Source organism: Peromyscus eremicus, chromosome X, assembly GCF_949786415.1.
Source record: "Peromyscus eremicus chromosome X, PerEre_H2_v1, whole genome shotgun sequence".
Taxonomy (NCBI): domain Eukaryota; kingdom Metazoa; phylum Chordata; class Mammalia; order Rodentia; family Cricetidae; genus Peromyscus; species Peromyscus eremicus.
The window spans coordinates 11,057,780-11,073,083 of NC_081439.1; the positions used below are offsets into that span (position 1 = coordinate 11,057,780).

At 42.7% G+C, this 15,304-nt stretch overlaps 1 protein-coding gene and 1 long non-coding RNA gene across 2 annotated transcripts in view; one reads left to right on the forward strand and one right to left on the reverse strand.

Moving 5' to 3' along the window:
* LOC131899153 (protein SSX1-like) lies at positions 1–7,495 on the reverse strand. Its single transcript, XM_059250542.1, has 7 exons — positions 7,364–7,495; positions 6,759–6,873; positions 6,338–6,427; positions 5,240–5,289; positions 4,796–4,883; positions 566–679; positions 1–140 (listed from the first exon to the last, which is right to left on the reverse strand). Exons 1-6 carry the CDS (start codon positions 7,466–7,468, stop codon positions 570–572), a joined length of 558 nt encoding a protein of 185 aa, XP_059106525.1. The 5' UTR covers positions 7,469–7,495; the 3' UTR covers positions 1–140; positions 566–569.
* The window catches only part of LOC131899154 (uncharacterized), a 20,765-nt gene continuing 12,838 nt past the window's right edge, over positions 7,378–15,304 (forward strand). The window contains exons 1-3 of the long non-coding RNA XR_009376061.1: positions 7,378–7,682; positions 8,714–8,788; positions 9,691–10,394. This is a non-coding gene — a long non-coding RNA (uncharacterized LOC131899154). The remainder of the gene's footprint in view (positions 7,683–8,713; positions 8,789–9,690; positions 10,395–15,304) is intronic.

The following is a 15,304-nucleotide window of genomic DNA, read 5'->3' on the forward strand; positions in this document are numbered from 1 at the left end:
TTAAAATTATAATGAATTTTAATAAATATATATACATACATCTATATATAGAACTGATACGTAGTCTTTCAAAGTCATGGCTTTGATCCAGGTTCCCACCATTCTTCTTCTCATCCTGGGCTTATTTCGACTCTCTGTGGCTGATACAAGAAAGAAAAGAAATGCTAGTGAGTTCACATTGCCTGCTCACCAGTCTGTTTCCTCCCGCCCTTCAAAGCCTCCGATGCTTTCCCGAACCTCAGAGCCTCTGCTCCACAGGCAAAGCCTCTGCTCCACAGGCAAAGCCTCTGCTCAGAGCGCAGGGACTGCCTCACCTTGTCTTCTAATTCCTAAGCCAGAGGAAGGCGTGGCCTGTACTTTGAGAGCTGACCTGGGATCTGGGAGCCCACAGCATCCCAGGTAGGGAAGGTCTCCAAACTACCCAGCTTTGCAGTAAAGGAAGCATGACATATTACTTCAGCTTCAGTGTTCCACCCCTAAAGACTAGAAGTGGATGACTGATCCACTCCCATACGAGAAAAGTATATACTCTGGGGCTTAGGAGATGTGTCAAAGGACCACTTACAGATTTAATCATCATCATCATCACTTTCTTCGGGATCACTGATCTCTTCATATATCACTCGATTCTTCCTTTCTCGCAACCGGTGGCGCCAGGGATTTATCCAAAATCTACCTCCTGAAATAGGGAGGGATTAGTGCATGAGAGCTAGGTAGTTTAGGGCCTTGTTTTGTCAGAAAAGAACAGGGCTTGTTCCCCCTATGAGACCATGGACCTTCTCCATTGTCTGATTTTTACATCTGCTGGCTCACAAAGACTGAGATGTTAGCCATACAGCAGTACAGACCAAAGGCCGCTTCAGGTTATACCATCCAGTGTAGTGTTTGGTCCCCTCCCCCATCATCTGGTATAGCTTTCCTATGTTATCATCCTTCATTAGAAAGAGGACCCAAGCCGGGCGGTGGTGGCGCATGCCTTTAATCCCAGCACTCGGGAGGCAGAGCCAGGCGGATCTCTGTGAGTTCAAGGCCAGCCTGGGCTACCAAGTGAGTTCCAGGAAAGACACAAAGCTACACAGAGAAACCCTGTCTCGAAAAACCAAAAAAAAAAAAAAAAAAAAAAGAGGACACAGTTGGCATTCCCTTATATTGTGTGGGTTTAAGACGTGAACCCCAGAGTATGTAGAAGACTTGTCCAGTGTCATATTGCTTTCAGAAGGACAAGTCAAATTATGATTATGAAGACCCATTCTAACATCTGAGCTGGTGCTGGGTGACCTCCTCACCCAGCAAGGCCTGGGACTTTTCAGGGCCCATGCCACATACCCAGAACATGGCAGGGAAACCAAAGTATTGCTTCTTCCATGATTTCCTCCCATCTAATGCCACCCTTCTGTCTGTCCCCACCCTTCTGTCTGTGCTTTCTCTTGGGTGTGCAGGTGTCTCTGGGCCCTTCCTGAGCCCAGTGCACCTGGAACTCATGTGGGGTTATTTTCTTCCCTTGCTGCCTTCCTCTTCATCCTTTTTTGAACACTAAAGCACTTGTGCAGGCTGCTATCAGTAGCCTTTCTATATTGTCTCCGAGGTTAAGTAGCGTCTCTTTTCTCCTAAGGTTATACTAGCACCTGTTATTTATATATGTTGGCACCTTTCAGTATGACGTTTTCATATGCATATAGACTGTGTTTTGATCATGCATACTCCTCATCAGCCTCTTTTGACTCACGCCGATTCCTCCCCGCTACTAGAGTCCCTTTTATTTCATGTTGGTTGGTATGGTGGGGCTCAAGGAGTTTAATTAGGATTATTTACATGTGCACTGGCCTCACTGGTCTTTTCCCCTGGCAACTGTTAGCTACCTTTATATCCTCTGAGAGGGGCAGAACCTGGTGAGCCCCTCCTTCCATGACAGAATGTTGAAGGGCCCAGGCTTTTGCAGGTGTTTTTTTTTTTATGGATTTTCATAACATGCTAATTGCACCTGACAAAGTATTTCATTATTTGTAGCCAAATAAAAAAGAACACAGGTGTTTAAATGGGAAAGGAATGTCCTAAGTACACCATGTTTCTAGGACTAAATGTTTGCCTTTATGTTCTTCATAGACTGCCATTTATGCAAGCAAAAGAGATGTGCATTTAATTATGAGTATGGAATAGAGAAGACTTGAGGAAGAAAAGCACTGGCGGAATCCACAGGTTCTATGAAAGGCAGGTCATCTATGAAATATGAGGCCCCACACATAAGCTTATGGTGCACTATGTGGACAGTAGATAAAAGAGTGAATAGAAAGGAGGAGACAGTACTGTGCCATGATGGTGTGTGCAGATGAATGCAGGGGACGGAGAAGAAAGAAGGAGACACACTGATCCCTATCAGAGAATGTGACGCCAGGAGTGGTATCACGTGGATGCTGGTGAGAAGACTCCACGTGGATTTAGGTAAGGTAGTGCCTGCACCGTTTCTGCTAATATCAAGCTGTGTCATTGGTCACTAATCATAAGCTACCTTTCATTCAACTTCCTGATTCATGTATGAGGGAGTCTATGTAGAACTGAAAGAACATTGTTTCTGAGCTTGGAAACACAACTTATTGCCTTTTATTTTACACTTATATTTTTTATTTATGTGTACATGTGTATGTTTCTGTGTATGTGTGATACATGTGTGGGTGTGTCTGAGGAGGCAAGAGTACTGTGTCAGATCCTCTGGAACTGGAGTGACAGATAATAGTGAGCCACCCAATGTGGGTGCTAGGAACTTAACTCCTCTGGAACAACAGCAGAAACCCTTAACCATTGAGCAATTTCTCTATACTCCCTTTATTTCTTTTGTTTTTTCATTTGGTTTTGGTTTGAGACAAGATCTATTCATGCACCCTAGAAAAGTCTTGATGTAATGGTCCTACAGTGCTCTGCAATTATAGGCATGCCAAACACACTCAAATGGACATGCTGTTTAAATGATATAATAATAAAACTGAGTACTTGCTCTTATAATCTCTTCTTTTCATTCAGTCCTTAACTGTGTCCTCACTGGCCACTAACTCTCAGTTCCCTTAACTCTCTACACTAGACTGGAACCTCCAACTATAGAAACTCCCAGTTCATAGTCAGGTGTCTCTGAGGGTTCCTCTGGGTTGGGTCTGTGGGGCAGACAGTTCCTGGGTGTAGATATGTCCTGAAGTAGATCAGAATGGGAGGAGTCCACAGTGAAAGCCCTGTGATTTCCAGCCGGAGGAGTGCATGCTCCATTTACAAAGCAGAGGCCAGCTGGTAGTTTCTTTCTGCTTGGAAAGTGAGGGTCAGGATGAAAGAACCAACAGACTGTGGGAGAATACCTGACAAGGGGATCACCTGGATTGCAGAAATGAAAGAAGACATGAAATGCATTTCAGCGGTTTGGGCTATGGACTAGAGAGCTAGTGAAACTGCTCTTTGGGCCAATAATTTAGCATGGTTGTGTTGACCCTCATTATCATACTCTAATTATTAGAATGCTGTGATTGAAGATATGCAGGCCTGGTACTGTAAATCTGACCAAGAACCTGGGGTTGCACAAGCCCTAGGAGGAACCCATGGAGTTTGCTAAATGAATATAGTACAAAGTGACCTCGAAATTCATTCTCTCTCTACCCAGAGATAGCTCTCAGACATTATCAGAGAAGTTTTGTTGTGCAGTGAGTGGTGGCTAATACAGAAGCTCCCAACTGGTTAGACTGCAGAAAGTAAGTGTCCATGGAATTCTCAGCTAGACATTGAACATATATGTCGTGCACCTTCCTCCCAAGCTCAAGTACCATTGCAGAAGAGGGGATAGAGAGATTGTAAGAAGCAGAAGACAAGGAGGACCAGAGCAAAATAGTGTTTTACGGACATGACAGGAGTGTTAAACTCATGAACTCACAGGTGTTGGCTTTGCCTACATAAGACCTGCATAGGATCAAGCCTGTCAGCATTCTAGCATGGAGTGAGCAGGGACTCATGAGCTCCCACCCCTTTGTGAGTAGCTGTTGACAATAGATGGCTTTTGTGGGAGGGAGAGTCAGTTTTCTTTTTCTTTTTCTTTTTCTTTTTTTTTTTTTTTTTTTTTTTTTTTTTTGGTTTTTCGAGACAGGGTTTCTCTGTGTAGCTTTGCGCCTTTCCTGGAACTTACTCTGTAGACCAGGATGGCCTCGAACTCACAGAGATCCGCCTGGCTCTGCCTCCCGAGTGCTGGGATTAAAGGCGTTCGCCACCACCACCCGGCGAGTTTTAAGGGTATGGCCCCTGTTAGGTCAACCATACTCTAGTGAATAATTCCACATCCCACAGTATATAGACAGCACAACTCAAGCTTGGTTGGTCGTTTTTTTTGTTTGTTTGTTTGGTTGGTTGGTTGGTTGGTTGGGTTTTTTTTTTGTTTGTTTGTTTTTTGTTTTTTGTTTTTTTGAGACAGGGTTTCTCTGTGTAGCTTTGGAGCCTGTCCTGGAACTCGCTTTGTAGACCAGGATGGCCTCGAACTCACAGAGATCCGCCTGCCTCTGCCTCCCGAGTGCTGGATTAAAGTCGTGCACCACCACCACCACCCGGCATTAGTCATTTTTAAAAAATAAAAAACAAAGACATGAATTTGAAGAGTGTGGGGAAGTGAGAAAAACATCTAGGAAAGATGTCTTATGTTAATTAGGTGAAAGAGTGGGGTATGTGTGAATATGATCAAAATGCATTATGTAAAATCCTCAAAGAATTAAACAAAATGCCATATTGAAAAAGAGTGAAGACATTATTAAGGAACAGGAATTAGATTGCATCCAACCTGGTAAAATAGAAACGGTGGAGAAGGTCACACCTCCGAATGTAAGTCTATCTTTTATATCATAGAGGTCTATTGTCAGCGGTGTCAGCTGTAAAAGAGAACCTAGGGTAAGGCACTTTGGCAAACTGGAATCTACAGGTGATATTTCTGCCACGTGATTTAAGCTGTCCTAATTTGCTGGATAATATTTAACACAGGACCTTGCAAATAAACATCACACACCAAAATTAACCAGACCCAAAGTCTATACAACCCAGTGAACTTCCATACAGTTAGAATTGGCATTGGAAACAACATGTGATGCTTCACATTAAATTTTACACTTTAAGCATCAAATATATCATATACACTTATCCACCACCAAAAAGAAAACTATCCTCGCCAATGTGGACATGAACTGAAGGGCAGACATGGGGCATTCCTACAGACATAGGTGTTACTCACCTTTAGGCGTTTTATCTGTTTCATGTCATAACTCTCTTCAGGATGTCCCTCTATGGAAAGTGACAAGTCAGAAGATTTTGTTTGTTAGTAAATATTTCAGAAGTTCCAGATCCTGCTGATTTAGGGAATGCTAGAGCGTAGGGTTACAGTCTCCTCATAGAGGAGGGACTGGTGGAGCATGGCTCTCTCTCACTTTACTGATGACACAGGCATTATCTATAGTATAAGTTTAGAAGTCTCCTTATGATTGTTTATGAAATGTTGTCTCTGCCTCATCACTGCCTCATCCTATCCCAGGACATTTCTTTTACCTCATAATATTAAATTGATTTCAGGAAATTTTGAACTGTATATGCTTTCAGATGTGGAATAATGAAAATCTTACTTAACACATGAAATGATTTGAATATTCAGGTGTTAACTGTGTGAGGAAGGATAAGTGATTTAGCTCAGTGCTTTGGGGACTATCTAGTGTAATAACTCCTTTGCTCTCAAAAACTGTGTTTGAGATCAAGTAAAGTGCTTGTGGGAGCTTGTGTGATCTGGCCTGCTTTCCTGGGGAGTCAGTCTGTGCGTGTGCGTGTGCATGTGTATTGAGTTGTATCTCTGTGACAGTGTCTGCATGTATGTGTATAGGGTGGATATGTCTGCCTATGTTTAGGATGTGATATAGGACAGTGCACATTCCAACTGAAGATATTATCCATTTGCCATTTACTTATTATCCAAAATAATGTACATTCTTTTTAACGTTTTAGACTTTTATATGACAGGATCTTCTACATAATCCTCTGAATGAACTCTTTTCCACACAGCCCTAACCTGAAAAAGAAGAAGAAGAAGGAGAAGGAGAAGGAGAAGGAGAAGGAGGAGAAGGAGGAGAAGGAGGAGAAGGAGGAGAAGGAGGAGAAGGAGGAGAAGAAGGAGAAGAAGAAGAAGAAGAAGAAGAAGAAGAAGAAGAAGAAGAAGAAGAAGAAGAAGAAGAAGAAGAAGAAGAAGAAGAAGAAGACCTGCCTGTCACCTTACCAGGAATCTTGACTGAAAAGGTGATCCTTCACAACCCTCCCCCCCCCACCCCACTCCCTGCCGACCACTCACCTTCACGGCCATGAACTTTAGTACATTCCACCACCTTCTCTTTGGCCTGTTCCTTGCAGCGCATGAAAACTGGTTGGTTGACTGTGACCCCTAAGAGGAAGCAAAGTACTTGTTCTTTAACAGACAGCACAGAGGGGAAATGCAGCTAGGATCTGGGATGCAGCAAGACCTTAAGGCCCCCAAGAACGCGAGCCTGCAGGGAAGACAAGTGCAGGCTGCAGGCCGAGCCCTATGCCTAAGCTCTGTGCTCTCAGCCCTGAACACGATGGAGAAGAGCAGCGTGCTCAGCAAGCACCTTGACATTTCCCCAGGAAGAAAAGTAGCGTGTGGGATAGGGACATGCTACATGTTGAGAAGAAGCTGGGGCAAAGAAAATAACCGGGAGACACCAGGCTTGTCTGAACCCAGAACTTCCTGTTACCTAGGCCCGTCATCCTGATGTAGTTTCTTTTCATATACACGTAGGCACTTTTCTGCCATTTGGTCAGCTTTGCCCACTCTTCCTCAGTAAAGTATGTAGAAATATCCTTGATGGCCTAGAAAAGAAAGAAATAGAAATTCTGGCAACTCCTCTGCTGTACACGTGTGCCATTCATCCCAGAATCTCTGTGTTGGAGGACCTTGGTAGTCCGTCTAGACAATCAAGATGATTGATCCTTGGAAATGTGAGGGTCAAGTGAGAGATGTGAGTAACAGCCATTTCCCAATTACAGGGGAAATGCTCAGGGCTAGTTATTAGTCCCCCCCCCCCACAAGGAGCTAAGTGTCACCAAATGCATTTAGTACTAGATCACCAATCTCAAGTCTTCAGGGACTCTGGAACAGGACTTATTGAGTACTCACGTGAGTATGTGTGCATGTGTGCATGCATGTGTGTGGAGATAGAAATCCTGAGACTTATGGATGTCCTGTGGAGACTTTGGTCCTTGTCCTGAGTGCCTCTGGTTTCTACCTTCTGAGAAATCTTTCTACCATGGCCCTTGGTCACTCAGCTGCTTCTGCCCACCCGCTGCCTGATCACCTCACCTCACATATGTTCTTTGGCTCACAAGTCTCTTCCACAGAGCTCTTTACGCAGGAACTCACTGTTTTCATGTCAGTAGAATTAATGGGATTTTGAAAAGACACCATGTAATTTTCTTCCAGAACTAAACAAAATGTCCTGTGAAGGAAGGAGCATGTATGAAGTTAAAAGGAGTCTCCAAGAGTGGGTCAAGCTTCTGTCCTGATTATTTGCCCTGGAATGTTCATTGAGATTAAGAGCGAAGAGAAAGATATTGAATTGGGCAAGCACAGACACATGTTCTCAGCAATATGAGGAAAGTGAAAACTGATTTCATAGAAGGTAAGAATAAAACAGTTGTCACTGGAAGATAGGTGGTGGGGAGTACAGAAGAAGGAGGAACAACAAACACCCAGTACAGGTAGAGAGGAAGGATAGCTGCTAGAATTTCGCAGTACACCTTAGTGACTACAGCTTATAGCTACGTGTGGTGAGTTTGTAAGGAAGGGAGAGGGAAGCCAAAGGTCCATTCCTATGCCTGTGATACAAGATAGTTGGGAGGCTGAGGTAGAAGGATCCTATGTTCAATGCCTGCCTGAGCTACAAAGTGAGATCATGGCCAGGCTGGGCAATACATAGTTAAATCCTGTAGGATTCCTTCCTACCTACCATGTAAGAGGCCCTTGCGTTCATTTCCCAGTTTTACCAGAAAATAGTAAAAGACATGATGAATACATAAGGACAGAGAAATATGAATTACCCATATTTGATAAGCACACACATATGTGTATCTTAAATCACCATACTAGATTTTAATTGTGTATGCACTATTGTTGTCTATCAATTAAAAGAAATTCTGAACAAAACTCAGAACAGATTCTCTTAGGAAGCTAGGCTTGGTGGTGAACACCTGTGTTCCTAGCACTTGGGATATTGAGATAGGAAGATGGGGAGAGTTCAAGGCCATCCTGCAGCACATATGTCTCAGAAAAAGAAAAGCAGTGTGAAAACTGACATGTCTGTGTGAGTGAGGCAGCAAAGGGACTTCAAAATAGGTTTTACTCTTTCATTACATTTTTATTTAGAGTGTATGTGTATGTGTGCCCATGACCCCCATGCCATGATATGTCTGTGGAGGTCAGAGAACACCCTACAGGAGTCTGTTCTCCCTTCTACTATGTGGGTCCTGACTATCAAACTTAGGCTTGGTGGCTGGCACCCAACAAAATAAGAATGCTCTCCTCTTTATTAAGCTGTTTTCCTCTGTAAATGTGTTTTATTATTTATTAGCTTTTGTGGTTAGATTTCAAAAGATGGCTTTCATGCTGATCTACTCATACATGTATCCCATTATACTTTTCTTTTTTTTTAAGCCAATAGAAGTCTTATTAGCAGGTGTCGACTACACTGGGTCCAGGATCCCAGTATATACCCGAGCCTTTCTCAGGGTGAGCTTTTTTTAAATCTATTTATTTATTTATTTGAATTTTCTATCCCTTTTACATACCAACGACAGACTCCCCTCTCTTCCCTCTTCCCACCCCCAGCCTTCCCCCCAACCTACCCCATTCCCACCTCCTCCAAGGTAAGGCCCCCCATGGGGAGTCAGCAGAGCCTGGAACACTCAGCTGAGGCAGGTCCAAGCCCCTCCTCCCTGCACCAAGGGTGAGCAAGGTGTCCCACCATAGGCACTGGGCTCCCAAAAGCCGGCTCATGCACCAGGGATGGATCCTGATGCCACTGCCTGGGGGCCACCTAAACAGTTAAAGCTAAACCACTGTCTCCCCTATATTTTACCGCCCTGCTCCTTCCCTGTAGTCTCTCTTCCAGCTTTAGATACTTTCTTAACTTCCCACTATTAATACCCTTCATAGCCTCAAGGCTATTAGGTACATATTGTTAAATGTAGACTTTTCATTTTGAAGACAACCTTAGATATTTATTGTTCTTTTTTTTTCAATTTCAGTCACTTGCTCACCTCTCAACCCAGCAGAATTTTTTCCTTCATCAGTAAATAAATGCTTTAACCTTTTATTTTTATTTAAAAAAAAATTAACAGACACAATAAAGTTTTAAATAAAAGACACATTTCTGGGAACCTGCTGAAATTTAAATCCATATGTCTACATTATTACTGACTCAATTTTTTCCCTGGGGACATGGTATGGACATGATGCTAAACTGACAGAGAAACTCTGGGCTCAAGTAATTCCCCTGTATCATCCTACTAAGTAATTTAGTAATTGCTGTTTTATGGTACAGTGTCCTGTGACATGTGTACATATTCTGAGATAAAGTTGGTGAGGGAATTGCCTCCAGTTTAATGGTCTCCCCAGCTCATGGTTTTCAGAGGTCAACGAAAGGGATATATGATGCTCTGCGGTGCTGAAAAGAGGTGGATCTGTTAAGTAGAGTGTGAATTCCTGGGCTAATTTAGAAATTCCTGCTGAGATAAAAGAGCTGGAACCTCCACATCTGCCAGACCAACTGTCATGCAGAGTAAATCTGGTGGGTCTCAAGGTACTGGGTTCCGACCTCACACTCAAGTCATCAGAAAAGTTTAGTGAGTGGACATTGAGGTATCTCTGGGACCGTGAAGACTGTAGCTTTATCCAAGAGGCAGTTGGGAAGTAGCTCTCTAATGGAGACTATTTGGTAACACTGAGGATGGAGGAAATCTCAGGCACATAGGTAATTTCAAAGTTTGTGAAGCTAAGAGGCATACTACTGTCATAGTGTGACATGAGTCTGTCAGATGGTTATAGTTTCTAGGATCCTTGAGGAATTTCCCAGTAAGGTTTAGCTCAAAGCACAGTCCTAAGTGTTAAAGAGAGTGGAAGACATAAGAAAGGCACAAGTACTTGGTTGGTCTACACAGGCTCTTAACTTTTCTATCGGCTCACATTTAACTTATTGGGGCATCCCACAGAAAGAACTTACCTCACATAGGAGGAGATGAAGGAGTGTTTCTCCAGAGAGAGACCAAGTATCTTGATTCAGCTGAACCTAGAGGATCAACCAACTGCCTCAGGAAAAGTGGACGCGGCAACTAAGGTGAGAAATGCAGTGTGGGATCCCAGAGTTCCGGAACAGTAATACATCACTAGGGGCGGGGGGGAGGGGCTACTCCCACCTAAGATGATGTCATCATTCATGGCACTGGCCACTCCAGGACCTGCTGCCCTGTTGAGATGTACATTTCTAGATTATGTCTAGACTATATTGTACCCTCTACTGTGCGGTTGTTCATCTAAAAAATGGCTTACCATTTCAAATCCTCTTCAGTACTCCTTAATCAGTCTAACTGGGATCTCTCTACAATAAACTAATAACATGTCAATTATTTATTAAGGAAATTATTAAAGTTGAAATTATTCCTACATATGCTATTTTCCCAAAGATCCAGGAGTTTGCTTTCTATTGATATTCTTATGAATAATAGTGCACAGTGTGCACGAGATTACAGTTTATTGTGCTCTTTAAGGAGTTCCCAAGTGCTTCTGTTAGGAAGGTTTCTCTAATAGTGTATGTGTCTCTCTCTTAAAAACACATAAGAACACAAACATGAAAATTAAAATAAAGAAGAAAACAATAAGGTAAAAATGCCGAAACAAAATGAAACATTCCCCCAAAGAAAACCCCCATAGAGTTCATTTTATGTCAGCCAACTACTTACTTCACAGTATGGGGCTTGCCCTGGAGTGTGGTTGATACACCCAATGACAACTCATTGGAGAAAACTGATTTTCCCTTTGCCAGCAGATATCAATTGCAAATAGCTTTTTGGTTTGGTTGGTTTGGGTGTCCACTTTTTCCTCCAAGTGCTGAGATCCCATCTGACTTGGACTTGTGCAGGTCTTGGGTATTCCTCAATCTCTGTGAGTACGTATGTGCATCAATTCTGTTGGGTCTAGAAGACACCATTTCCTTGGACTTATTCATCACCTCTGACTCTTAAATTTTTCCACCTCCTCTTCTGCATAGATCCATGAGCTTTGAGAGGAGAGCCTGAGGAATACATGCCATTTAGAATTGAGTGCTCCAGAGTCTGTCTCACTCACTGTACATTTTCCAGTTGTGGCTCTCTGTGCTAATTCACATATACTGTAAGAAGTATCTCTAAAGAGCGTTGAGACACTAATCTATGGGTATAGCCGTATGTCATTGGGAGTCATTTTATTTCTATGTTCCTTTAACAAAATAATAATAGTAGGTTTTCCCCTAGGCCCATGACCTATCTAGCCTCAGGTTTTTGACCGCTTAGCATTGTTAGTATGGATTCCATCTCATGGAGTGGGCCCTAAGTCTGTTGGTTACTCCTATAACATTTGTGCCCTTATTACACCTTATTACAAATATCTTTATTTGTTTTGTTTTACAGCACTCTGTAGCTTCTGTATTTATTTTTTATTTATTTTACATACCAATGACAGTTTCTCCTCCCTCCTTTCCTCCTGTTCCCTCCCCCTACCTCCTTTCTAAACCCCCCCATCCACTCCTCAGAAAGGGTAAAGCCTCCTATGAGAGTCAACAGCACCCATGGCATATCAAGTTGAGGCAGAACTAAGCTCCAACCCCCTGCATCGAGGCTGAGCGAGGCATCCCATCATAGGGAATAGGTTCCAAAAAGGCAGCTTATGTGCCAGGGACAAGTCCTAGTCCCACTGCTAGGGACCCCACAAACAGACCAAGCTACACTACTGTCTCCAACATGCAGAGGGCCTAGGTCAGTCCCATGCAGGCTCCTTAGCTGACAGTCTAGAGTCTGTGTGCTCCCACAAGCTTGGATCAGCTGTCTCTGTGGGTTTCCCCATCATGATCTTGAACCCCCTAGCTCCTACAATCCTTTCTCCCTCTCCCTCTTCAAGAGGACTCCTGGAGCTCGGCCCAATGCTTGGCCATGGATCTCTGCATCTGCTTCCATCAGTTACTGGATGAAGGCTCTATGATGACAGTTAGGGTATTCACCAATCTGATCCTAGGGTAGGCCAGTTCAGGTACCCTCTTCACTATTGCTAGTTGTCTAAGCTGGGGTCATCCTTGTGGATTCCTGGGAACTTCCCTAGCTCCCTGTTTCTCCTATACATATGCTGTCTGCCTCTATCATGGTATCTCTTTTATTGCTCTCCCACTCCATCTCTGTTCCAGATGACCATCTCATTCCCTTATGTTCTCATCCCCCATCCCCTACCCTCTATTGTCCACCCCTCATCCCCAGGTTACTCATGGAAACTTCCCAGGGCGATCCATGCATTCCTCTTAGAGTCCTCCTTGTTTGCTAGGTTCTCTGGAGCTGTGGGTTGTAGTCTGGTTATCCTTTGCTTTACATCTAGTATCCACTTATGAGTGAGTGCATACCGTGTTTGTCTTTCTGATTCTGGATTACCTCACTCAGGGTGATATTTTCTAGTTCCATCCATTTGCCTGCAAACCTCATGATGTCATTGTTTTTCTCTGCTGAGTAGTACTCCATTGTGCATATGTACCATATTTTCTTTATCCATTCTTAGGTTGAGGGGCATCTAGGTTGTTTCCAGGTTCTGGCTATTACAAATAATGCTGCTATGAACATAGTTGAACATGTGTCCTTGTGGTATGATTGAGCATTCCTTGGGTATATGCCCAAGAGTGGTATAGCTGGGTCTTAAGGTAGATTGATTCCCAATTTTCTGAGAAACCACCATACTGATTTCCAAAGTGGCTATACAAGTTTGCACTCCCACCAACAGTGGAGGAGTGTTCCCTTTGCTCCACATCCTCTCCAACATAAACTGTCTCCAGTGTTTTTGATCTTACCCATTCTGACAGGTGTAAGATGGTATCTCAGAGTTGTTTTGATTTGCATTTCCCTGATGACTAAGGGTGTTGAGCAATTCCTTAAATGTCTTTTGGCCATTTGAGATTCTTCTATTGAGAATTCTCTGTTTAGCTCTATAGCCCATTTTTTAATTGGTTTGTTTGGTATTTTGATGTCTAGTTTCTTGAATTCTTTAAATATTTTGGAGATCAGCCCTCTGTCAGATGTGGGGTTGGTGAAGATCTTTTCTCATTTTGTAGGCTGTCTTTTTGTCTTATTTACCATGTCCTTTGCCTTACAGAAGTTTCTTGGTATCAAAAGGTCCTGTTTATTAATTGTTGCTCTCAGTGTCTGTGCTACTAGTGTTACATTTTGGAAGTAGTCTCTTGTGCCAATGCGTTCAAGGCTACTTCCTACTTCCTAGTCTATCAGGTTCAGAGTAACTGGATTTATGTTGAGGTCTTTGATCCACTTGGACTTGAGTTTTGTGCATGGCGATAGATATGGGTCTATTTGCAGCCTTCTACATGTTGACATCCAGTTATGCCAGCACCATTTGTTGAAGATACTTTCTTTTTTCCATTGTACAGTTTTGGCTTCTTTGTCAAAAATAGGTTTGTGGATTAATGTCAGGGTCTTCAGTTTGATTCCTTTGGTTCACATGTCAGTTTTTATACCAATACCAAGCTGTTTTGATAACTATAGCTCTATAGTAGAGCTTGAGGTCAGGGATGGTGATGCCTCTAGAAGTTGCTTTATTGTACAGTATTGTTTTAGCTATCCTGGGTTGGTTTGTTTTTCCATATGAAGTTGAGTATTGTTCTTTCCAGGTCTGTGAAGAATTGTGTTGGGATTTTGATGGGGATTGCATTGAATCTGTAGATTGCTTTTGGTAAGATTGCCATTTTTACTATGTTAATCCTACCTATCCATAAGCATGGGAGATCTTTCCATTTCCTGATATCTTCTTCAATTTCTTTTTTCAGAGACTTAAAGTTCTTGTCATACAGGTCCTTCACTTGCTTAGTTAGAGTTACCCCAAGGTATTTTATATTATTTGTGGCTATTGTAAAGGGTGATGTTTCTCTGATTTCTTTCTCAGCCAGTTTATCATTTGTATATAGGAGGGCTACTATTGGTTGTAGTATTAAGGCAACTCCACATAGTTAAAAGGGAGGTTTATTTTGTGGGGTAACTTACAAGTAAAGGGATAAGTTACAGGGTCAGGGAAAGGTATAGCACAGTTCAGCGGTGTTCTCTGGAGAACTCTGCTCAATCTACCTCTCGCGTCCAGGATCCAGGAACCAAGAGAGCCAGCACATCTGGATCTCAGGTCTTAAGGGCTCCTGTCTCAGCCCCGCCTTGTAGCCAGGACAGTTACTTAAGCCTCAATGGGGGTGGTACCTGGAACAGCTGCCCACTACATCTCCCCTTTTTGTCTAAATAAGAAGGTTCTAACCTAATACAAGACTATATACAATAGGAATGATTACCAAATATTGTCCAGGAATAATAAGGGATAATGGCCTAGATAAAATGGAACTACAACCCACAAACAATATCAAACAAGAGACACATACTAAAATCCAGAGAAGTCTGGAGCATAGGTAAATAGCATGTTACAAAGATCATTCCAAAAGGTGTCCTAGCCTAAAGAACCTAAATCTAATACTTAATATTTTCTATCTATGATATTATATATATATACTAAGTTGTAACTATAACTGCTAGTCTTCAATCCCATCAAAGACCTGAGAAGGAATATAATGACACCTGAGAAATGGAAGATGGATGCAAGCAACTTTCGGGAGTCTTGCAAGAGTAGACAGAGACAGCTGGCAGCCTGGACAGTCACCTAATGTTTCTCAGCATTGTTGGTGAGTTCAAATTGGCTACAGGCCTAGAGTATCTGACAGACCATTTTCAGAAGCAGGAATTCTGAAAGACCATCTTACCCTGTCTTGGCAGAGTTCAGTAATCACTTTTCCTTGTGTCCCACTTGTCCAGAAAGGACAGCATTGCATTTGTGCTGTCAGCAGTTGAGGTAAGGGCAGTTCTTTGCCCAGTAGGCCATTTTGTGCCAAGAAGACAAACTTCCAAATGGAAATGTATTAGAAGCCCAACATTCTCTCAGGATCAAATTGGTGTTGCCAGGAGCAATTGTGTC

What these genes read in the sequence shown, in the direction of transcription:
- LOC131899153 (XM_059250542.1), bottom strand. Translation starts at nt 7,468, where the DNA reads ATGGTGTCTTTTCAAAATCCCATTAATTCTACTGACATGAAAACAGTG. An exon ending in AGCCAAAGAACATATGTGAG is followed by an intron (nt 6,874 to 7,363) that starts GTGAGGTGATCA and finishes TTTCTTTTCTAG; the next exon opens with GCCATCAAGGATATTTCTAC. An exon ending in CATCAGGATGACGGGCCTAG is followed by an intron (nt 6,428 to 6,758) that starts GTAACAGGAAGT and finishes GCTTCCTCTTAG; the next exon opens with GGGTCACAGTCAACCAACCA.